The following is a 25,395-nucleotide window of genomic DNA, read 5'->3' as shown; positions in this document are numbered from 1 at the left end:
GGAATAAGAAGATGAATGACACATGGTGCCTACTTCCAAAGATATCACTGCCTAAAATGGAGAAGTGGCAGGAATAGGTACACAAACAAACACAATGCACTAAAAAACGGTATGAAATAAGTATGTACTGAGTGCTTAAATTGTCTGAAATCATGGAAAGAGTACTGTTTCTCACCTGTCATTCCAAGAAGCATGTAGTGCTCTGTCTATAAGTGTGGTCATGCTAATGAGAAAGTTCAGAGATTACCATTAACTCAGTAGTACTGGCTACCTTCCTGCCCTGCATTAGTAATTTAATAAGGACTTAAAAAAATTAATTACCTTTGCTTGGGGGAAGTAAACTGCATTTCAATATATAACCTTAATTCATCTTTTTACCCACAGTGCTCTCTTGTACATTTATTCTGTAATTTCCATATTAAGAGTTTAGAGGCAATAATTTTTGTCGTGCAGTGACAGTGGACACATGCCATCATACCACATTTTGCAAATGCAAAATAAAACTGGGGGGAATTTGTAAGCAGTTGAACCACAAAGCCCACTTGATATTTTGATCTCTCACCCCAACAAAAAGGCACACAGCAAGGCTACATACAAGGAGAGGGATCATCTCCCCACTCCAATAATATGTATGCATGAGTGACAATGTAACCATGGGTACTTCCTGGTCAAGGACAGGTCCTATTAGAAGAGAGGCCTCCATAGTTGCTTATCTGGAAGCAGCCATTTTACAGTTGAGCAAATTCAGACCTGCTGAGCCAGCGGCTTGCTGGGAAAGGGAGGAGCTTGTCTTTCTTTGGTCTTTAAAGAATATTTGAAAGAATAGTTTTAGGGTGCTTCTCTGAATGTGGGAAGATGGGCAAGATGTCTTCTGTCTAGTATGCAGCTTTTGCTTCTCTAAACTTATATTTTCTTAGTTTCCTATTACTTCTTCTATTTTTCTCTCCTACTCCCATATATTATTTAGTCTCTGTTTTCTCTTGCTTCTTTGCTCATGTTGATCTTTGTCATTCTCCCTTTGGTTTTTGTTGCTGTCCCTATTCCTTAAAATTTTTATGAAGGCAGTTTTCCCCTTTATTTTTAAAATGTGTTGATATTCAGTAGACTTCCTTATAGTATTTCAAGCCTAACTAAAAAAAAAATGTTGAGAAAAAGAAAAGTGAACCCGACTTTCTCAAACTTTCTAAAACTTCTGTTGAGAGAAGGGAAAATGTACAGGTCAGTTCTTATTTTTATCTAAGCAGTTTTCCCATCCAAACAGTCAGCATAAGGAATGTAAAAAAATTTAGGGGAATACAGTCATGGTCATGAATAATTCAAATATACATTAAGAATGCAGAACTTTTAGAGCAACCAGTACATTTTATAGAGAATATTGGAAAAACACTAGGGAATGAAAACAAATATCACCTCTTCTTGTCATTTTTACTAAAAGGACACACTAAAAAAAAAAAAAATCCCAATTATAAATCACAAAGTACCCTGGAACCATGATTCATTTCTTACTTCTAAAAAGGAGGTTAAATTGAACCACAGCAGTGAGTAGAACTTCTTGCTTTTCACTATTATATTTTTATATCCATCCTTATATACCTTACATAAGCTCTTTTATAAACAACTACATGAAATTCACCAACTTTTAGGAATTCCAAAAAGTGTTCACATCCAGGCATCTGAACTGATTTCACTCTTGAAATATATACATTTATTTTAGGCACTTACTTTAAGTATATCAGGTTTTCAAGAAAATATGATTATCTCCATTTTGATAATCAACTAAACAGGCAGTGAGTTTTTCAAAAGAAGGTTACTAAAGGTCCAATAATGTTTTCTTCCAAAAGCTAGTGTGATCACAATGTATGGAGATTCCTGGCACCACAATGCTATTATTACCACATTGATACATTCAGTACAATAAAAGATCTACTTACATCATTATACATTCCTTTAACACCTGGTGCCACCTATAATGACAACAGCCACAGAACTTGGCACAGACTGGATACTCAATAAATGTGTGTTCTTTCCTTTCTTCCTTGAATCTGTCTTATAAGTATTCAGTTTTGATAGTCCTCAAAATGCCATCTATAATTTAGCATATAAAACTTGTTTTTCTTTCAAGGTTGACAAATAAACGTACCTTTGTTTCAGTCCCGGAAGCACTCTTGGGCTCTTATCTGTTTGAGATCCATCTTCTTTTTAAAAGAATATATATATATAAAAAATAAAAAATAAAAGAATATATATATTCTACATATATTATATATATGTGTGTGTCTCATATTACTTTCAATATTTAGCTCTTATGTCTTTTTAAAATAATGTCCTTTTTATAAAATTAAAGTAAAAATAACTATTTTAAACCTCATCTAGGCCACTTTCTCTGAATAAAAATTTACCTTGTAGGAGATCTTATATATTCACTGGTGTATGGTTAGGTGAGTTCTTCCATTATGATCCTAGAAAGTATATTAAAAATTTGAAAGTCCTCAGAGAGCCCTGGAATCTGCCACATAATACATTGCTGTAACTAACTGAAATTAATGTGGGTGCAGCTATAGAGTTCTTGCTTTTTCTTCACTAGTGAAATTCTGAGAAAGTCATCCAACCTGGAGAAGGACAGCAATTTATCACTCCAGAGCACCAAAGTTCCAAAAGGAAGGCACACATCACCAGGTAAGCCATTCTCTTCTCTCGAGTTTAGAGCAGGCCTCTTGGAACAGCCAGCAAGGTCAAGTCTTTGAAAGGGTTATGCTTTTAATTTTTCAAACAGAGATAGAATGCCTAGAATATTCCCAAGAGATCTAAATGTTCCTTAATGTAGCCTGAGTGTGGCAGAGCAATTATGCAAAGTTCTTGAGAATAATTGGAAATTAAGTTCTTACTAAAATACTTTCTAGGAGCAAAAGCCTAGATGGTACAAAATATGATGTTGAGAATCACACACTTTCCCAGAATTGGCTAGGGACTCCAGTCATCTGCGATTAGATGATGCTGGGATGGTTAGAAAGCCCAGTGATAAAAAAAATTACCATTTGCAACAATATGGATGAACCTAAAAGGTATAACATTAAGTGAAATAAGTCAGAGAAAGACAAATACCATATGATTTAAGAATTTAAGAAACAAAATAAATGAACAAACAAGGGGAAAAGGGAAACTAAAAAACAGATTCTTGAATACAGAGAACAAACTGGTGGTTGCCAGAGGGGAGGTGAGTGGGGCGGGTGGGGTGAAATAAATAAAGGGGTTCACTCATCCTGATGAGCACTGAGTAATGTATAGAATTGTTGCATCACCATATTGTATACCTGCAACTAATATAATGCTGTGTGTTAATTGTACTTCAATTTTAAAAAAAGAAAAAAGTTATTGGATGTAATCTCAGAAATTTGCCCAAACTTCTCATTTTACAAAGGAGGACCCTGAAGCCCAACAAAGCCACATGCCCTGTGTGTGCTTACCATAGACCTGGTTCTAGACCAGCAGCCAAGCTGGGACTCTTTCCACTGTACCCTCCTTCCTCCCCCTCAGTGCTCAGTATCCCAGTCTCTCAGTGGGACTGTGTGCTTCCTTCACAGCCAGGCCAGGGGCACTTCACACTTTAGTGTTCAGAAAACCTTCCCGCTGAGCTGCCTGAGCCTTACACCAAGTAATTCTGATGCAGATAGTCATGAGACACTCGTTAGAAGACATAAATTGGGAATAAACTCTCAAAACAGCAGGACTGTTTTACATTCATTTGACAAATATTTATTGGATGACTGCCATCATGCAATCTCAGTCCTATGTCCTGGGGATATATTAGTGAATGAAACAAAGATTCCTGTGTGTTTAGAACATGATTGGTGCTCTGGAAAAAAAAGAAGTACTGTTAAAAATGCCATAGGATATATAAGATTCTATAACATTGTGTAAGTTGGTATAGCCACTGTGGAAAACAGTACGGAGATTCCTCAAAAAATTAAAAATAGAAGTACCACATGATCCAATAATTCTACTACTGGATATTTACTCAAATAAAATGAAATACTAATTTGAAAAGATACATGCACCCCTGTGTTTATTGCAGCATTATTTACAATAATCAAGACATGGGAGCAGCCTAAGTGTTCACTGATAGGTAAATGGATAAAGAAGATGTGGTACACAAACACACACACACACACAGATATACACACACTGGAGTATTATGCCACCATAAAAAAAGGATGAACTCTTCCCATTTGCAACAACAGGGATGGACCTAGAGGGTATTATGCTAAGTGAAATAAGCCAGACTGAGAGAGACAAATACCATATGATTTCATTCATAAGTGGAATCTAAAAAACAAAACAAATGAATAAACAAACAAGAAGAATCAGACCTATCAATACGGAAAACAAACTGATGGTTGCCAGAGGGAAAGAGGTAGGGGAACGCACAAAATAGGTGAAGGGGTGTGGGAGATACAAGCTTCCATTTATGAAATAAATAAGCCACGACAATAAAGGTCACAGAATAGGGAATACGGAATAAAATTGATACTGTAATAGTGTTGTCTGGTGACAGATGGCAGCTACACTTGTGGTGAGCACAGTAGAACATATAGAGAAGTTGAGTCACTGTGTTGTATGCCTCAAACTAATGTCACATTGTATGTGAACTATAGGCAAACAAACAAACAAAAAACCATGACATTAAATAACATACCGATGCAAATAACCAAAGGTCCTGCATTAATGTAGTAGGAATACAGTAGTGAGTGGTTCTGAGGAGTTAATGTTCTGTTGTGAACGATCTGAGGGTATTTGGCTGAGTAGCTTAAAGCACAGCAGAAATAAGATCATAGTGTTGTGGTCCAGTAAGCTTTGCTTTGCTCAGTAGCCGCAGATTATGTTTCTACCCTGGCCACTCATCTCACAAATGTATTGCCTGATCCGGAGGAATCAGTTGGTAAATTCTTCAGCCCCAAAGGCGTCATAACAAAACCTAGGCCCTCCTGATGATAGATCACTGTATCTTTGAATACTAAGATTCTTTGCTGTGAGTATAACAAAGTATTTCTGTCCAAAATTGATAAAAGGTTAACATACTGGCTTACTGAACATCCATGCTATAGGTATGAACATAACCTTCTAGCTAATGCTCCTAACCCGGAACACCCTGCCACATCATAAATAGTACTAGATGAAGCTACTTTGAGAATTACTTAATTAGAGTATACTGTAGTTTGGACTAATTGCTTCATCCCATTTATTTGATCTGAAATATCTTTCAGAAAACACTTTGGGGAGGAAAGAATTTATGATCCTAAGCAGATTTCAGCCTCCCAATTGAATAATTAAAAAGAAAACCATTATCACCAGATGTGCATTGGCAGATCCTTTGAACAGATGCTAGATATGATGGATCTGTGGAGCTTGTTGAGGCACCTCAAATCCTCTAGGCCTGCACAGAAATGATTCACGTTATTAGGCAATAATATTGGTGATGAAGTTTAATGACATAAACTGGAATGAAAGCAAATGACATCTGAAGTGTTTGGAAAAAACCCAAGAGCAGACCAAAACCATCACAATTTTATGTGAAAAGAAATAATGACGGAATTTGCCATTTTGCCAATACAAAACTTTCATGGAAGAGGCATATTTGAGCACATTCTTGTTGTGGGGGATGTAAGGGCACAAGTGATATTTATGGATTCTTATGTGAATCTGCCCATTTTTGTGTATCTGTTTGGAATGCTGATCTGTTCTTTCTTCTATTACAGCCATAGTATTTCCCAATCCAAGTTCTGTTTTGGAAAATACTGGAACAGATACTTTCAATGGCAGTCAAGTCCTTGCCCGGATCCTTAGTTTGGAAAAGGTAATTTCACTCAGTTTTGTAATGGACTGATAATAAATAGCAGTTGAACAAATGCCTCTGAGGTTAATAAAAGGATCTCCCAAGTAGGAAGAGATTTGGGACCCCCTCCCATTTGGAGTAGTATCTCAGGAAGATTCTTTTCTCAGGAGCTCTTCCATAAAAAAGCTTAATTTTCAGACATTCTGAATTCTTTAAGGTCTTGGACAGTTATTTCTTTCTCTGTTAAGTGCCTTAATCAAACTTAAGATTTTCCTTTAGTAAGAAATAAGGTAGCATTATATGTAATCTTCTAACTTTCTGAAACAGGGAAGAAAAAAAGGTGTTTGACAGCAAATGAAGCTCTAATACTCACTAAACTTGCTGCCTCATCCATACAGATAATGCCTTTGGAAAATTTGGAGCTATGGAAAATATCTCCCTAAAGTAGTAAAATCCTTTTCTTTAGCATAGTTTGGAGAGCTTACCTATAGATCCTTCGTATTTTAAGATTCCAGATTGCAAAAAAAAAAAAAAAACAAAAACAAACAGCTTCTATCAGAGGCATAAACTGGCAGCCTGTGAGCTAAATGTGTGTGTGTGTGTGTGTGTATGTAAGGATTTTAGGAAATTGAATTTGAATGCCTTTAGGCAGAATGGGTACCCTTCTGTTGACTACAATCCCCACTTTTCCTTATTGTCTTTCATTCAGCCAGATTCATACATTTATTTGGCTGGCCCTTGCTTTATGTGCTCTTCAGAAATTAAAAAGAGATCATTTTTCAACATTTGCTAATAGACTCTCTCTGTCACTCACTGTCTCTCTTTGTCATACACACATATGCATTTTAAATAATGTATTTATGTTTTATGCAGTAGACATTTCTTCCATCTGGATGGAACATAGGATATAGGACATAGCTTTGACTTTTATTCATATTCCAGTGATCATAACCTCTGCTCCTTAATATGTCTCTGTTAGTTACCTTTAAATTAACATTCTGTGTAAGTGAGGCATCTCAATAAACTGGTTTATGTAAATAAGCCAAAGGACAACACAGAAAGGGATTCCAAGAAAGGTATTACCCATCAAGGCAGTTCTGCCAGTGTTGGCTGAAATATAAGACTTTCCCATTCAGTTTATCTAGATGTTGAAAGTCTAGTTCCAACAAGAATAATATTTGAGATACCTGTAGCTCCCTATTTGGCATAAAAAAACCCCAATATGCCCAGTTAATTCCAATTTAAAGCATCCCTAAATCAGACCAGTATGTAAATTAGAGAAAGTTATTTTATTCCATTCTATTTCTTCCATATTAGTTCCTAGAAGCACAAAGTCTTCATTGGATCAGTTAAATTCTTTAATATCTAGAGTAACAACGCTATTCTCAAAAATACCACTATATTGTATTGAAACTCCCAAGTTCTCTTTCTCATATGGAATGAAATTTCAGAATTTTGTGAGGCCGCACAGAGTCGTCATATATGCAGTGGAGATAAGTCAAAAATGAATTTTCTATGTATAGATATGTATTTTTAGAGTAGTTGGAGCAGGGAAGGGATGTAAAAATTAGGATGACATATTGATGCCTGTGTCAGCAATCTCTCGGATTCTTCTTTCTTTCTCTTTACTGCTTTTTGCAACCCTTGCAAAAATGAGTGGAGAAATCATTTTGGAGTGAGTTTATGTGTAATGTTAAGAAAGAGGTATGGATGAATGACTAGAAGACTTGGCACTTACAGTGTATCCTAGAATAAGTGGATCCTGTCTTGCTCCATTCACTTAGAAGTTGCGTCACTGGAAGGCAGAGCATAGCTTTTGTGACATAATCTTAAAGGGGAAGGTAAAGTTAATTGGTCCTCACCTCACAGGGTTATAAGAATTAATTGTTAGGAAGGACCCATTAAACATTATAGCTAAATATAATTGGTTCTGTAAATACCTAAACAACTTAAAATGGTGAATGTGATCACTATTATACCTGAAATTAGTGCTGTGTCTGTGACTGGTCTGTACTGTGAAATATATGGAGGGCTCATGATTCCATTATGGAAACACTTTCCAATTATTGCTGTTGTGAATTATATACCTTTATGTGTTTTCATTTATATGTTTTCCTTTTCTCTTCATATATATAATTCCTAAATGAAGCATTTGCTTTTACAAATGAAATATAATCCATGTTGGTCCACTTCTCTAAAAAACACACTGTGGGTCTTGGATGCCAAAACTCCTCCTCTCTGGAAGTCTTCCAAAGATGGCAGCCAGTTGCCCCATGAAGTGTCACAAAGATTTAGGACACCCAAGTTTGCTGCTAAATGCCCAGGAAAAACTCAGAATTTTTATGTCTGAAGACTTTTGTCAGAAAAGATCTGGTGCATTTAGTTTCTCTGGTCAGAGACAGGAAATTAGTTCATTTAAATGAACTAATTAAATGATATGAATCATTTAAAACATAACAATGACAGGAATTACCATATTCACACATTCTCTTGTAACTTTTCATAAATAAACCAGATGTATTTTAGTGTTATTAAAATAACATTATAATATTAAAATACTAGCTATAATGCAGGGCCTTAAAATCGCTATTGTGAAGGCAAGTCAGTTTCCTTGAAGACTAGACTACTTTATATCTATATTTATTAACATTATTATCCCACTCTTCTCACACATATTTTTAGCTGTTAGAGGAAAATTCAACTTCAGAAGACATACGAAGAGAACTGTGTGAGAACTATCCAGACTATACCACTCATTATGCCTTCTCTTGGACAACTCTAGGGAAAAACGTTTTTAACAAATTTTGTCTATCCAATATGACCTTTTTAGAGTCTTCGCTCCATGAACTAACAAACCAGTTCTCTCAGGTGAGTGTAAATATTTTAATTTGATCAAGACCTCTTAAGCAATGAAAGGAAATGTATTGTTTCCATTCTTGTATCCACAAAGTGATTCAACTTGAGTCAGAGTTAAGTCCATAGCCCACATGGACTGGGAAATGCTGACCGAAATATGTGCTCACCCTTGGCTTGGATTCCTCACACAGAGATTCACACAATATCTAATTCTAAGTCATGTCTGCTTTCCATTTAAAGGTGCAGGATTAAAATGATTACACTGTTGAGCCAAAAATATTGCATTATGGTTGTTGTAGACACATCTTTGCAGATGGTTTTGCTATATGGTGAATGAAGATTGTTTTCTCTGAGATATTTAAGTAAGATTACTCAGGCTGTAATGTAAGTTTAATAATTTGACTATTGGAGCCATATAACCCTCAGAAATTAGAATAATGGGTTATCTTTTTAATTTTTCTCACTAACATCAAACCTACTTTGAAAAGCTGATTTTTGATGAAACAATATATCCCTCTCCTCAAAACATTGTACATTAGGGGCAAGGACTTTATACTGTAAAGTAGTAATGACCACGTCTATATGCTATTCTTAAACTACGACATGCAAAGAAGGCACCCATAGTCTACGTGTAATGAAACCCCACATACAATGAAAGATCACAAAAATACTCAGAATTTTCTTAAAATTTTATAAACAGGAATAAATGAAACATATCCACTTCTGGTATTTTCCTCTTGATTCTCTGAATTTTATTATAATTTTTGTTAAGTACAGAATGCTTGAATTACCTTTAGTAATCTGAGTTTTCTAAATGAAACAGATTAGAGACACTTATAATAACCCTAATTCAACATAGAGCACTTAAAATGCTTTCTAAACAAATTCGGCAGTCATGTAGGGTAGAATGTGTGCTTAAGAATGCATTGTTCAAAATCACATTCTCTGCATGAAAGAACTTGAATTACAGCTGAACAAAAGCCTAACTTTACCAGTATGAATGAGTTTATTAAGAAAATTACTTTGGGTTGGAATATAATGAAGAAATACTTTACTTTGAAAGTACTCACTGGATCCTATGATCCAGAGCAGGAGCAAAAGTCACAGTTTTTGTTTGCTTATGATATAAGATATTATTACATAGGTTCACTCACTATAAATCATTTATTATAACTAAAGTTCCTGATATGGCAACAGAACTTCGGAAATATTTTCTTCCATTAAGTATGTGTGTATGTGTAATTATAGTAGCAAATATATATAGATTTAAGCATTCTCAACCCAAATAATAAATAATAAAAATTTACTAAAAGATACAGAGAAGATATGTCTGTAACTCCTAAACAAGATCCTAGGGAAGAGCAAAAACATTACTCAGAAGCTAATTTCATTTTAAGAAATTAACTTTAATTTCCAAAAATGCAATTAGAATATTTTGTATAAATATACCTTTGTTAACCAAAATTTCTGGAGGTATAGGAAAAAATCCAATTATGTTTAAGGATATTAGAAATGGTTATAATTTTTCCAAGTAAAGAATGACTTCAAACTATATGACAATCAGAATTATGTGAAAATCTAAATTTTTAATGCTTTTGAAAACAATAAGCCATGTGATTAAAAATGCTGAACTCCCATTTTGCCCTGTTTGTCAATTTGTAAGATATCAAGTAATCCCAGCAACCAGAAGAAAGTATTTCAGGACATGGTCAAAATGCTGTCCTTCTTCTCACAAGTCCAAGAGCAGACGGCTGTGTGGCAGCTTCTTTCTAGTTTTCCAAATGTGTTCCAGAATGATACAACACTAAGCAGTCTACTTGATGTTCTTCAAAATGCAAACAGGTAAGAAAATGTAAGAATCGAGTGGGACAAATAAGTCTTTTTATATTTTTTAGGGTGTTAGTTAAGCAAACACTTCAGTCATCAGAGTTATCCAAGAGTATGTGAGGAAGTGAGGAGGGACACTAATCTTAACAAATCTATTTTCAGTTGTTATTGGAGACCTTCTGAAAAAGAGGTGTGTAACAGGACCAGTGGTAGATTAGAACATTGGCTCACGCTCATTCAGGACAACCAGAACTCTGCATTTAGCATTTAAACTGCCCAAGAATAAACTGTCCCATTGGGTTTTAGTTGATACCATTCAATATAAAACAACCTGTTGGTTTGAGTTTTAAACTGAGCCACCTCAATGGGGTTGGCTCCCCTCATGTGCAGCCAACCTGTAAATGATCTTTCTAAACCGGCATATTGGGTTGGCTTTATTTGACATATATGACCAAAGATTTGAAGTTATTTTTGCAGGAGAAACCCCTTTAAAGGCTACTTTATAGGCTACTTATAAAAGCGTTCAGACTGTGGCCAGCATTTAGAATTTAATGGACTTGCACTTAGGTTTTGACTTGGACTCCTTTCTAGCTAATTTGGAAATGTGCATTAAAAATGACAACAACACTACATCAATAACTATCAATTATTGTGTGTCTGTTACATATCAGACACTTTACTGAGCCCCTTATATATACCACATTAAATCCTACAACTAAACTACTATTTATTTTATAAATGAGCTGACAAGAAGGTCATGAAAATTAACTATTTGATGATTATGCAACAAGGACGGTTTACACCTGGGTTTTCTAACTCCAGAATCCAGGCTGCCTCTCTAATATGTCATTAAGAGCATAATGTATTCCATCTCTAATGTCTGAGGTACCAGAAGAGAGTGTTCTCATATTCTTTGGAAAACTTCCAAGAGCTTATGTTTGTTCAAAGACCTTATAATAAGACCTTATGTTGGTACATTAATCTCATTTAATCCCACAACTATGCTTTGGAATTGAGACAACAGATAACCCCATTTTGTAGAAGAGGAAACAAATCCTTTCAAATGACCAGCCCAAGGTTCAAGAACTAGTAAGTGGCAAAGGCAGGACCTGAAGTCAAGGAATCCGAATCCAAGTCCTATGCTCTTTCCACAATAGCCAATCATAACTAAATTACAGAAGAAGCAAGATATTAAGAAGTTTGGTTCTCTAGACTGGTCCTCATTTTAGCACTTAGGGTAATTTTCACCCAGAATTTTGGCACTTCATCCTCTTGCTCTTATTTATATTCTGTCTTAACAAGCAAACAGGTAAATCAACTAAAGGAGAAGGAGAATCATTTGAATCATATAGCATAGCAATAAAAAAGAATCAAAGTAATAATCAGACCACAGTAAGACATCACTACACACTCAGTAGAATGAATAAAATTTTAAAAGATGGACAACCCCAACTGTTGGCAAACATGTAGAACAAACAGAACTCTTTGGAAAACAGTCTGATAGCTTCTAATGAAGTTAACAGTAGGCCCCTATGATGTAGCATTCTACTCTTGGGTATTTCCCCAAGAAAATGAAAATGCAGCCCACATGAAGACTGGTATGTTATGTTTACAGCAGATTTATCTGTAATAACTAAAAATTGGGGGTAAAGAACAAATATCCATAAATAGAAGTGCGAAAGAATTATAGTTTATTTATACATTGGAATCCTCTCAACAAGAAAAACAGATTACTGCATCACACAATGTGAATAAATATTATGAATATTATGCTGGCAAAAAAATCCAGACACTCCCCAAAAAAAGAACCTACTGGATATATAGTTATTATTCAATTTATATGAAGTTCTCAAATTGATAAAATTAATTTATACTGTTAGAAATTAGAACAGTGGATCCCGGGACAACTGGTGGGAGCATGAGGAAACTTTCTGGGGATTATTGAAGTGCTTTGTATCTTATTAGCATGGTGGCTACATGAGTATATACATTTGTTAAAACTCACTGAATTATCACCTAAAATAGGTGCATATTATTGTGTGTGAATCTTACCTCAATGAAATTTGGTTAAGAAACAACAAATAAAAAACAAAAATCCCACTAAATAATATTCCATAGGAGGTAGAAGATCCAAAAAATACTTTAGGGTTAAAAATAAATAAATAAAATATTTTAGGCATCATTTTAGTGAAGTAAGTTATATAGGATGGGCATTTTACTGTGGTTATTTTAATTATCTTAAAATTTAAAATAAAATTATTGCATATTATAGCATTATGCAATAGAGCATCTGTCTGGTCATGATTACAAATGTTGTAAACCTGTCTACATAATAATGAAAAAGAACACAGAAATAGCTAAAAGAAATGGCTTCAAATTATTTTAAAGTAAATGACATTTGGGGTACCTGGATGGCTCAGGTCATGATCTCAGTGTTGTGAGATCGAACCCTGTGTAGGGCCCCACGCTGGAGCCGGCTTGGGATTCTCTCTCCCTCTCCCTCTGCTCCTCCCCTCCCCCAGAAAAAAAAAAGGTAAATGACATTTGACTTTAAACAACTCTTTTTTTTTTTTTTTAAGATTTTATTTATTTATTTGACAGAGAGAGACAACAGCGAGAGAGGGAACACAAGCAGGGGGAGTGGGAGAGAGAGAAGCAGGCTTCCCGTGGAGCAGAGCCCAATGTGGGGCTCGATCCCAGGGCCCTGGGATCATGACCTGAGCTGAAGGCAGACACTTAATGACTGAGCCACCTACGCACCCCTAAACAACTGTTTTTTTTAAGTGGTCAATATTTAATTTAGTTATTATTGCTAATTTATACACCTGTTCTTTCTAATATGGTAGCCCTTGGCTATCTAATATGGCTTTCTAATATGATAATTGCATGTGGATTTTGACTAAAATTCTGAATTTTTAACTTTATTTAAATTGTAAACACTGATATTTGGTTCAGTTAATGGTAAACCTTTTTGTATGTTTGAAACAATGTTAGTATATGAACCTACTTTTTCATCTGTCATTATAATGAAATCTAAATGCAGATTAAATATTTTCTTTAAAAAATTTATTTTTTTTAGAGAGAGAGTAAGCATGCATGCAAGCAGGGGTAGGGGCAGAGAGAGAGGGAGAGAGATCCTCAAGCAGACTCCCCACTGAGCTCAGAGCCTGACCGAGGGCTGGATCCCAAGACCCTGAGATCATGACCTGAACCGAAATCAAGAATCAGCTGCTTAACTGACTGAGGCACCCACACTCCCTGAGATTAAATATTTTCAATGAAAATTTAGCATTTGAGTTGAGAGGCTCCATAAATTAAAATTCATGGTGAATTTTGAAAACTTAGAACAATAAAAATCTTTAAATATTTCATTAACAATTTTTATATTGATTAGCTATTGAAGTGATATTTTGGATGTATTGGATTCAGTAGAATATTTTATTAAAATTAATTTCATCTGTTTCTTTTAACTTTTTTAACATGACTACTATAAAATTTAAATATGTGGCTTGCATTATATTTCTGTTGGAGAGCCCTTTTTAAACCATTTTTTAAAGATAAATATTTATTATTGTTATTAAACTGATAGTGTCATTAAGAGCCATAATTTCCTCACATCAATTACTGTATACCAAATTAGGGTCTCATTGGTTTATCTTACCCTTGTTGATCAAGTATTAGGGGATAAATGAACCCAACAAAAACTTTAGTCATTTCCTTCAAAACTTTTTGTATTATTGAGTTATACATCATTATTAACCCATCACCAAAGCCAGATTATATAATGTTAATCTCATGACAGAAATTAGCAAAAATGAAAAATCTCAAAAAATTCAAGAAGTACATATGGAAAAAATATATGTGATTGTCACCATTTATGAGAAAGCTGTGCTGAAATACGAATCATGAAAACTCTTTTATAAAATTATCTTTACTTATAGGGTGACTTTTTTTGCATAACTTCCATTTTTATATGATAAAGAGCAGGGAAAAAATCTATGAAATAAAATAAAAATATTTTGATCAATAAATGTTTCAAAGGATTTCAGGGAGTATGAGGGCCAGGTGTCATTATTTTTAAGTTAAACATTTTGTTAGAAGAAGATGAATTAAGTCTACTGACATTTTATTAATGATATTCATAACAATAATGTTGACAGCTTTAATGATATTGCCAATTGTTCAGTCTTTGAAGGTGTTACTGTGAGACAGCAGATCAGGTGACTCAGGCAGAGGGCCAGCTTGGGAGAAGGCTGGCAGAAATCTATAACCTGAGACCGTCTATCTGGTCTCCATGGTCACCAGGATTCAGAAGCACCCCAAAGTCTGAGAACCAGGAGATTCTTAGGGCAAATATAAATATGCCTGAGGTATCCACTGTTATGTATATAGAGCAGAGATGAGAAAAATATAGCTGTGCCTCTATGGCCAAACACAATAACGAGTTAACAATGCCCGTGGGCTCTGTGCAGAAATGTTCTGCCCTCCTCCTGCCCAGCAATGTCGGGCAAAGTTTCTGTGCCAGAGGCAAGATGTATAATGGAAAGAACATAAACTTTGAAATTAGACAAAATCAGCTGTACTTACGAATAGCTGGGTAACCTTGTCTACGTTATGTAATTTTTTGAGTTTTAGCTTTCTGGTTGTAAAACAAGGCAAATAAAGTAGACTCTATGGAATTATTAGAGGACTAAATCAAATTACATACATGTTTATATACACGTATACACATATCTACATGTGTACCTCACTATACTAGAAACTAGGAGATACTCAAAATTTATTTTTCCAAATACAGCTTTTATTCATAGCTAGGGAACTGAAATTAAAATGACCTTAATCTAAATATTAAAAATTTCAAAAATATTATAGAAAACCATGACAGTATGTGCACATACTATATCTATTGCTGGAGTGAGCCTTTAGATGACTAGGGTACATAGGGAAAAACTGTTAGCTAATTTGTACAATTAACCCTATAATGGCAGATTGTTAATGAAGCCTATTGTTCTAGTTACTACTCATGTAAATTAAAGCATTGTCCTTGATTATTGATATAAATCACAGTATTTGAGGAATTCAGATGTACAATGACAACTTTTTTTAACGTACTAATGACAATACAATGTACTTAAGAAACAGTTGTTTCTTAAGAAACAAATTCCTTTTTGAAAATGTGGAATGAACTCACATATAAGTGAATTTGCTGATTGGCCTTCCCCAGTACAGATGCCCATCTTATTTGTAACATAAAAATTCTAGAGAGATAATGCCAGTTAGTCTCGATATTAATTTTGAGCTACCCCTGGAGTAGTGCCTATTGGACACTTAGAGAATAGAAAGCAGTCTTTAATTAGGGCAAGCTCCATTTCTTTTTCAAAAACATTACCACTTGTTTAGCAAAAGATAAATTTTAATCAAATGCATAAATAATTTTTATTCCTGAAATGGGGTCCTTTCTCTCTGGACTTGATTTTTAATGAAAATAATTTCCAGTATTTAATCTTTACCTTAAAAAAGAAAAAAAGACACCTTTTCATCGGACATTGCTATTCCTAACCACTTATTTTTAAGTCTTAACAGAAACAACTGATGTGAACTTTACTCCTTTACTTTTAGGCTGTTGAGTTCCCAAGTCTTTAGAATCCAGGAAACGTTTTAAAGTGCTCTGTCTGGTTCAACATTTTGGGAGGATTTTGTGCATGAACAGACAAACAAGTAATTAAACAACAAAAGCAGCATCTTGTCTCTTATGCTATAAGAATAATTTTCTATACTGTAGCCATTTTCTCCTTGAATTAACCTTTTGTTTTTGTCGTCAAACCCTGAAATGCGATCTGGTTTAATTGTTTTTCGACTCGTTAGTGCGCTGCAGGTGGTGCAGAAGGTTTATCCACGTGTCACAACTAACGAAGGTTTCAAAACTCTCCATAAATCTGTTAAACATCTGCTGTACACTCTGGACTCCCCAGCTCAAGGTATTGTACTTCCATCTTACTATATTCAATTATGTGACATGAAGCCTGTTAGAAATACAAAACAGAGTGCAACCAAAGTAATCATTTATAGATGATATTATTCTTAGGTAGACAAATATGCCTCGACTAAATCTGGATCTCTGGCTAATCAAAGAAAGGGAGAAATGGCCGAAAAAGAGGCTGTGACTTTCTAGAATTTTTATATTTAGGTGAAAATTCTCTCTCTTAGCTTGTAAAACTATGTTTATACTTGGTATATAAAATAAATATCAGGACCAAGCCTCAATAAATAGATTTCTACCACTTTTTGGAACAAAAGCCTACACAGTAAAAAGCAGTATTTTCACCCTCATTTTCAAATTTTGGCTTTTTAAGCAGGATGAATCTTTCATTGGTAAAAACATATCCCTCAAATAGCCATCTTGACAATACATGACGAACATCAGTGTGTGAATAGATTGGTATAAATCTGCTGTCATTCCTAGTAAGGTAAGCTATAGCATGTTGTTAGCAAGTCATGTAATGTCACCTTTGCATATATAAAATAGCATTATATACCACATACATGGAAATACACAGATCTATACACACAGACACATATAGACAAAAATTTAGGGCTGTAAAGAATAAATCTCTACTTTCAAGTACCAAGTAAAATGTTTGGTTAGCATTTACCTCTTCTGAATGGGTTTAGAGTTATGTTTTCTCAGCTGAGTTTGTCAGCTTTCAAATATGTGGATTTTACCCTTAGATTACAAATTAAGTATCCTGAAAGCATCAGGTCACAAGCTGATTATACTCTTGCTCATTAAACTGTTAGTTTTCTTATGGATAGCAAGTTTGGATAGGCTTTGGAGAATTCTCATTGGATGGTCTAACTTACCACTGGAAACCAATTTCTGTTAGGCTGGAGCATTTTTTATATCTACAATTACAGAATTGATTACTAGCTTGCAAGATTGATTGTAGTTAAATTTAATGGTCTTGACAAACACCAGAAAAAAATGCTTGCTTTTTAAAAAAAAAAGTCCAGGTCAGAAAACTAGACTATATACTAACAAACACTAGTTATTTCCTCTGTATTTTTTTATTTGCATTTTGAAGACTTGAGAACTTCGAGTTTCTTCCTACCATTCTTTTTCTTTTCATCTTCAGACTCACACCTTATAATTATATAAAGTAAAGGGATAAAGTTAAAAAAATTCTTACAAAGGACAAAAGCCCATCAGTGGTCTGCTTAGAAGCCAGAGAAGTAAGCAGCACTTCTAATTGAGGCATCAAAACACTTTTTCTGGTGAACAGTACAGCTCAGTTTTCAATATTTAGGAATGGCCATGTCTCATGTCGTGCATATGCTAATGATTTTCACATGTATTAAAACATGTCTTTGGATGGTCAGGTTGACCAGGAAATACATTCAAAGAAATGTGTTGCTGTTTATAAAATTTGAGGTGCTTACAATCGTTTTTTTTTAATTTCTTACACTTGTAACTTCATCGATTTGAAGATTAATACAGTAGCATTAAAGTCAATTCCTGAAAGTCATTAGCTCCAAATCCCTACCTGCTCGAGCAGAAATTTTGTGGTCTTTGAAAAAGTCTTCTAGGTATTTCTCGGAATTCTTCAGGGAACTTAAACTTGTCATTAAAGGCTGAACCAGTGACCCTAGCTCAGCAGTGCAGGGGTCTCTAGCCCCAGGAACAGATATCTGCCATGTTGCCAAGGCCACCTGCTGCTTAGTCTTCATGGCTTATAGCAGTATTTGTGAAACCAGCACACTTCTCCTTTAAGTGTGTACTCAGTTAAGGGGGAGTGGGGTGGTGTCTCATTGCCTGGGCTCTCTCTAATGTATGACAGGGTTCAGATAGCTTTGAAAGTCTCATACCACTCTTTCAAAGAAGGAAAATAAGAGGTAATACTTTCTGTGTCAATTCTAAGGGCTTTACTATCTTAAATCACTTTCTTCATGAAAATAAGTCTGTGAGATAGAATTATTTTATTTTACGGACAAAGAAGCTGAGGCATTATTTTATTTTACGGACAAAGAAGCTGAGGTGCTTTGCCTATGTTAGCCACCCAGCAAGTGACCGAACTGAGATTAGAACCTGGATCTGTCTGTCCCCAAAGCCAGTAGCCTTGAACTCTTTGCCAGATGGCCTTTTATTTACTTTCTGGGACATATACATACCTGATTTCAAGATATTTCATGTGGTCATGCAAGTACCTGCCATCATCAGACCTCAGAATGGCTCCCACTTTCAGCCACTGTAGAGTTTGACCCATCATGACAGATTCCTTCCCACATAAGTTTTCCTACAACCATCCCCCCATTCCTCTCTGTGCTCTGACTACAAACCTTTCCGATCCCCTGTCTGTCTGAGATTCAACACACTTTAAAATTTCCTTAGGAAACTCCTCAGCAACCATGATAATATGGAGATTCTAATAAACAAGAAGAAGATTGTCTCCTAATTTCCTGTCTTAGGGATCTAATTCTCAGCTCTGCCCCAGTGAAGATCCCTGCCTCAGTTAATATGCTTTAGTATTTCCATTTATAAACACGGAGTTTTGAGAACAGAGATTATCTTTGTGACTCATTGAAGTTTGTTCTTTTGCAAAGTAGTAAATTATATGAAATTACTTCTTTAAATGGAAAGCCGTCCTTACTGATGAAGAGGTTATCTGTGTACTAGGTTTCTTTCTATGTCAATGGGTGCCATTTTTAAATATGCCTAATCCTACAAATAAAAAAGAAGTAATATCTATTTAGTACATTATTCCTTCCAAGGTATTTTATAGTCCAGAGGGAAAAGTGGTCAGGGGGAAAGGTCCTTACTCAATGTCATCTATCATTGATATGTACAAAATTAATTTCTGTTAGTTACTCATTTTAATAGCTTAATGAGGAAGACAAACCTCATAACCGTATAGTATACAAATGCCAATAAACTTGCTCAGCATTACATAAGAATTCAAATTGAGCAAGATTTGGTCTTGGAAAAATGGTTTATATACTTTTACATTGCAAATGCATAAATCTCAACAGAGCTGTATCCTTGATTCTTCTATATGTGCATGCCAACAAACAATAGGTATTACCATTATTAATTGGGTTTATTTATTCTGGGTATCTTCATTCTTGGTTCTTTAACTCACTGCTGCATTGCTATCTTTAGAGTAATAAAATTCAGCTGCACCTTGAGTGGAGCACAGGAAAACTCCACTCTGCTGAACAGGAAAACTGAAAAAGCCCCTGTGCCAGGTACTAGGAATGGTACAAACATTACTCATACAACTCTGATACAGAGGTGGACGAGGAGGTCTTTCATTTAGTGATAGTCTTTTTTACACACATACTAATTTCAATAAACTCATTGATCAGCACCAGAAAAGTATGGATGATTGCATAGTTTTGCAATAGGACCTTTATGGAAAGCCTTTAGAACACACTAACTAGGGACAATGGGAGAACTATTAACACCAGTAATAAAATAGCCTATTGAAAGAAATTGGATCAGTGTTAAAAATACCAGCACTGAAATATACTGGATTATAAGGAATAAGTAGTGTCTCAAGAGAAGCCTGCAAGAATTGATCCCATTTCCCTAAGGGGCTAAATGAAAGCTTTGGATTTATTTTTATTTATGCAGTAGCCATTAAAAGTACTCTCATGTTCAATTTTTCATGTGAATACTGTTGCACACTTATTCTTTTATGATACAATGTTATGTGGCAAGGTGAATCAGCAACCTATTTAACTTGGAGGGGCAATTCACAGTGTTGAATTAGACCTTCCCATATGGTTTCCATTAGTTAGCGATTGCCTTCCACACTTTGAACCTTCGTATTATTTGAGACCACTCAGAACGGTTCTGTTAATATGAGCCAATTTGCATTCACAGCTGCATTCATTTGAAATCAGTGGCTGCTTTTTGAAAGATGGAAAATATAGATTAGTGATAGCAGATGTTTCCAAAGGCTACATTCTTGACAACTGAAGGCAAAAAAATCCAGTGACCTGTAAGACTGAAATTGGGCCTCATTTGTTTAACAAATCACGTGGTAGACAATCTGCATTATAGTATTCAAGAGTCACCTGTGCATACGGGTCTTAGGATAAAATAATGTTTTGACAGAGAAAGAATTTCTTAGAAATGCATGTGCTTGACCATTGGGGTTATTCTGATTAGCAGGCATCTATTACCTATAAATATCTTGAATGTTTCCAACAAAAAGAGCATAGATATGTTTTGTAAAATCCTTTGGAGAAAAATTCTGCAGATTTTTCTGCATTTTCTTCCCATTTATTTAGCTGTGATGATTTTTGCTAAGAAAAATAAATCCTTGAAGCAAACATGTTTATTAAACGCTTACTTACATAAATGTCATTTCTGTAGGTGGCCCTGATAATGTGACGCATGTGTGGCGTGAGGAAGATGGGCAGTTACTCTCCCCAAGCAGCCTGGCTGCACAGTAAGTCTTTCTTTGTTGGTCTGCTGGGGTTTTTTCTAAACTAATAGGTAACTTGTCTGAGTAAGCAATCAACACAATTTATAAACATAATTCTTTTATCAATTTGTAAGACTTTGAAATAGAAAAATCCACTATTGACTGACCAAGAAATGGACATAGCTGAAATGTAGTAAAGTTGAAACTTATTTTTTCAGATTATCCAGTGACACTTTTGGAGAATGCAGCATGAGCATCTCTTTTTCAGTTGTAACATTGTATATAACTAGATCCAGTGTGTCCTGTCTCCACAGAGACCTTATGTCTCTGAGGAAAATCTAGGGGGAGGTCCAATTTCCAACTTGTTTAAGGTCTTTCATTATGAAAGTTGTATAAGCATCTAATTTTTCACATTACGATTTATTTTGGTTTTTAAAAATCACAGTATCTCTTAAGCCAGTCAAGGTAATACAAAATTTGTTTGCTTCCACAGCATTCACGTAGGTAAAACTGTTTATAGATAATTTAATTTTGGACTCTTATGGGGCATGTAAATATGTTGTCCCCGAAACAGGCAGTGGAAATGACAGCAGCAGCGTTGGCTTCTAAAGACCATTAATGTAAGCAGTGCTCTGAAGTAACTGTAATAATCATAGTAGGGAATGCATGCAGGCGCCCGCAGAAGCTGATTGAAGTAAATTCCTATAGGCAAATTTAGAGACTAGATGGCCTGTTATGTAGACATTGTTTTGGCCTGATAAATTATACTGTTGCAATTTTTTGACTCTAGTCCCAAAGGATACATTTCTGCTCTAATGAAATTTGTACAAATAAAATGAAATACAGGACTTATTTTTAGCCATTTTTATTTTTTTTCTGAACTAGGATCTATGCAGTTGTTTATAAACTTTCTATTATTTAATGAGAAGTTCTTGAACTCTGGATAAATTCTAGGCAAATTCCTTCCATAAACAGCCACCTCCTATGTCTGCTTCTACCTTTCTCCTCCCCTAAGGTGGCTGAACCAGGTGCTCTTTCCAGGGCAGTCAAGCAACCTTGGACAATTTTCCCCTAGCTAGGATGCCATGTTCCAAAAAATCAGGTCTTATAGACCATCAAAAATACTTAAAAAAAAAAGACCTTTGTATTGAGACAAGTGTATGCTTATTGTTGAAACCAGGTACCTTTACCAGAGCCTTGAGGCATCCATAGCATTGATAATACTAGCACTTCAGACACAAATTCCACAAGCAATGTAGTTGCTGGCAGCCAGCTGACAGTTTATTAGGAAGAATTCAATACTTTTAAGATGGTTCTTGTTGAGATTGATGAAATTAAGGGATTTCTTATATTTAGACTTCCTTTCCATTCCCATTTTAAAATAACCACAGAACGGCAATATCTGGCATAAGATAAAAGATTTTTTTGGTCCAGAATTTTCTAAAGAAGACTGCTTAAAAATATTTTTCCCTCATTGCTCTTCTCTCTCCTTATTATTTTTGTCCTAAGGTGATTATTTGTATTATTCTGTTTGTGTGTGTGTGCGCACACTCACACAATGTTCACCTAAGCTCATCTTTCATTGCAAATATTCTTGGGAAATAAGTAGGATTATATACAAAAATACATAAATTAAATGTTTTAAAAGAATAATTAGATATTTATGCTAAAGCAGTGGGACATAGATATGGAATCTTAATTTTCAGAGTATATTAAATGTAATCGCCAAAATCTTGGCAATCAAATGTTCTTCCTGAAACTAAGAGAATGGCTTAGATAATATTTCAAGGTCACTTTTAGTGCAACATTCTTCTACTTCTATTTTAAGCTTGAAAATTCACCATGAGAATCCTTTGTTCATTCCACATAGAGGGTTAGACCAACATTTTTCTTTTGAGCACTATACCAGAATGCAAATGGCTCTATGCTATAATAACTACAATACATGGAAATGGTTACATTTTTTTTTTAGTGTGGAGGCTATCAATTGTATTTAATTTTTTTAATTTTTTTAAAGACTTTATTTATTTGAGAGAGAGAGAGAGAGAGAGAGAGAGAGAGAGAGAGAGCAGAGGTGGGGGGAGGGGCAGAGGGAGAAGCAGGCTCCCCGCTTAGCAGGGAGCCCAGTGCGGCCTCCATCCTAGGACCCTGAGATCAGGACCTGAGCAGAAGGAAGATGCTTACTGACTGAGCCACCTAGGCGCCCCTATCAATTGTATTTATGAGACTGACACGCTACCTACTGCGCTAACGAGGCACCTCCTATCAATTGTATTTAAATGAAGGTCAGCTATCTGACGAGTTAACTGTGCTCTGACTGCCACATTAGAGACTTCTCTCGCTGTAGATTTTCTCTTTAAAGTTCTTCAAGGATCCAGTAGTATTAACCCACATGTAAATACCCTAAGACTACTTTGACGTTAATGCAAACATTTTCCTACATGTTTACTAGCTATGCCAGGATGAGTGTCTTCCCTTAGTATTTGAATAAAATCTAAGTTAAACATCTGACAGAACTGGTTAATTTGTGTATTGTGCGGTTTGATTTGAAATAGATGGTCCCCAAATCAGCTATTGACATTTATTCTATCTCCACTGTACATGAAATTCAATCATAAACACTGAGGGAAGATGTTGCAAAATAAAGAGATGCAGCCTCATAGTTGAAGTGACAGAGCACGCACAACACACACGTATTTACTCACTCATACTGATGCCTCAGAAATCCTAGGCTATATTCTCACATGCCAGTCAGTTTAAAGGGAGACCTGAAAGTGGTTAATTTGGAAACACTGAATTGGTTGTTTAAAGAAAAGGAAGGAACTTATATTGTTCAATTAGAGTCCACTATTTTTTTAAATCACAATTAAATATATTTATTTGAAGAATGTTATAGGTGGAAGGGATTAGCAGATCATTCAGCCCCCTGCATCTCATTTGACAAGGGAAAAAACTGAGGTCCAGAGGGGTCTGCCAGATTTAGAAGAGAAAAAGAAAAGAAAAGAAAAACATAGAAGACTCATAGGTTGTTCTTACATTGAAAAATTATCATTTGAAAAAAATTATTCATTGTTTATCTGAAATTCAGATTTAACTGGGAGTCCTGTATTTCATCTGACAACCCTAGCCCCATAATTTTTTTCTTTCATATGGACATGCCTAGAAATAATCTTAAGATCACTTATGACTGGATATTAAAATAACTAAATCTAATGTCCATGGAGAAGTAAGCGATCAGAGGAGACAGAGCCAGTGTGCACTCAGACCAGATGGAGGAAGACGTCCTACTTCCAAATTCAATGCCCAAGTCAACTAATGCCAAACAACCAGGGACTTAAATGATCTCAACAAAATAACTTTATTCTCTTTTTATATGACTTAATTTATATATTCTTTTCTAATTCTATAGGCTCCTAATACTGGAAAACTTTGAAGATGCTCTCTTAAATATATCAGCAGATAGTCCTTATATTCCTTACTTGGCATGTGTGAGAAATGTCACTGACAATTTGGCCAGGGGATCACAAGGTAATACTCTTCTTAGTAGTCAAAATGCTGCTTAGGGTTCTAATTCTGTTCTAAAGTAGTAAGTCTTTTAAGACATTTGCTTAAAAAACTAGAAAGGTTTTTAAAAGATTTTAGTTTCCATACGCATGAGTTTCAGTTTGGTAGTTTGATATATGAAGGGAATATCTAATTGTGTTATTGTATTATTACTTCTGTTCCTGCTGCTAGTACTTCTGGCCACCTGGACAAACTTTAATTTACGATAGCCACGTAACAGAGAACATGATAATGACCACCCAAACGAACTCGCCAAGTTTCTGGAATTATTAGTAATTCATATAACCCTTCATGGCATTTTCTGTGTCCTTAATAATCTTAGTTATCAAAAAACAATGGAGAATGATAATAGAGACTTCCCAAAGCATGTGTAAATTATATAAACAAAGGATTTTTGTGTGGCAGACTATTTTTACTTCCCACCCTTATACACCTTATTTTCAATTTTCTGCCTACATGGACAACCATGAAGATGGCATTTAATCAAATGTTTCTTTTCCTTTTTCAAGAGAAAATATCGAATTTCTCACCTTTTCCAAGGGATCTATATTTACTTTTCCCACACCAAAATAGTTTCTTGAGACTTAATGGCAAGCAAATAGCACAAGTATTTAAGCGTGGTCTCTGTTTACTAGGCTTGAATTAATCAAGGTTGGAAGGGTGTGTATGTGTCACAGTGATTATGCAATCTATTCTCCCCCAAACACTTCAACTTAACAGCCTATCAAAAAATCAGAAATAAAAGCAGATTTAGTTCACAAAGAGCCAAAAGTGTGTAGCACCTTTGCTAGAAATATTTTTATCTCTAAGCAGAATATCTATGAATATTTTTAAAATAATGAACTCTCTAGTCTCCACGGTTCAAGGAAAGGTTAAATTTTCACTTGTCTT

General features: G+C 35.1%; 1 protein-coding gene across 1 annotated transcript in view; it reads left to right on the top strand.

Annotated features, from left to right (window-relative positions):
* ABCA12 (ATP binding cassette subfamily A member 12) overlaps positions 1 to 25,395 on the top strand; it is a 169,646-nt gene that overhangs the window by 61,405 nt on the left and 82,846 nt on the right. The window contains exons 4-10 of the mRNA XM_064585792.1: positions 2,585 to 2,676; positions 5,754 to 5,851; positions 8,513 to 8,698; positions 10,350 to 10,528; positions 16,379 to 16,491; positions 20,889 to 20,964; positions 24,350 to 24,468. Coding sequence (XP_064441862.1) covers positions 2,585 to 2,676; positions 5,754 to 5,851; positions 8,513 to 8,698; positions 10,350 to 10,528; positions 16,379 to 16,491; positions 20,889 to 20,964; positions 24,350 to 24,468 — 863 coding nt within the window. The remainder of the gene's footprint in view (positions 1 to 2,584; positions 2,677 to 5,753; positions 5,852 to 8,512; positions 8,699 to 10,349; positions 10,529 to 16,378; positions 16,492 to 20,888; positions 20,965 to 24,349; positions 24,469 to 25,395) is intronic.

Source organism: Mirounga angustirostris, unplaced genomic scaffold (assembly GCF_029215605.1).
Source record: "Mirounga angustirostris isolate CCGP_5_RB_7025 unplaced genomic scaffold, mMirAng1.0.hap1 SCAF_3, whole genome shotgun sequence".
In the NCBI taxonomy this organism is placed as follows: Eukaryota; Metazoa; Chordata; class Mammalia; order Carnivora; family Phocidae; genus Mirounga; species Mirounga angustirostris.
Note: the sequence above shows the minus strand (reverse complement) of the source record. Positions and strands in the feature narration are given on the sequence as shown.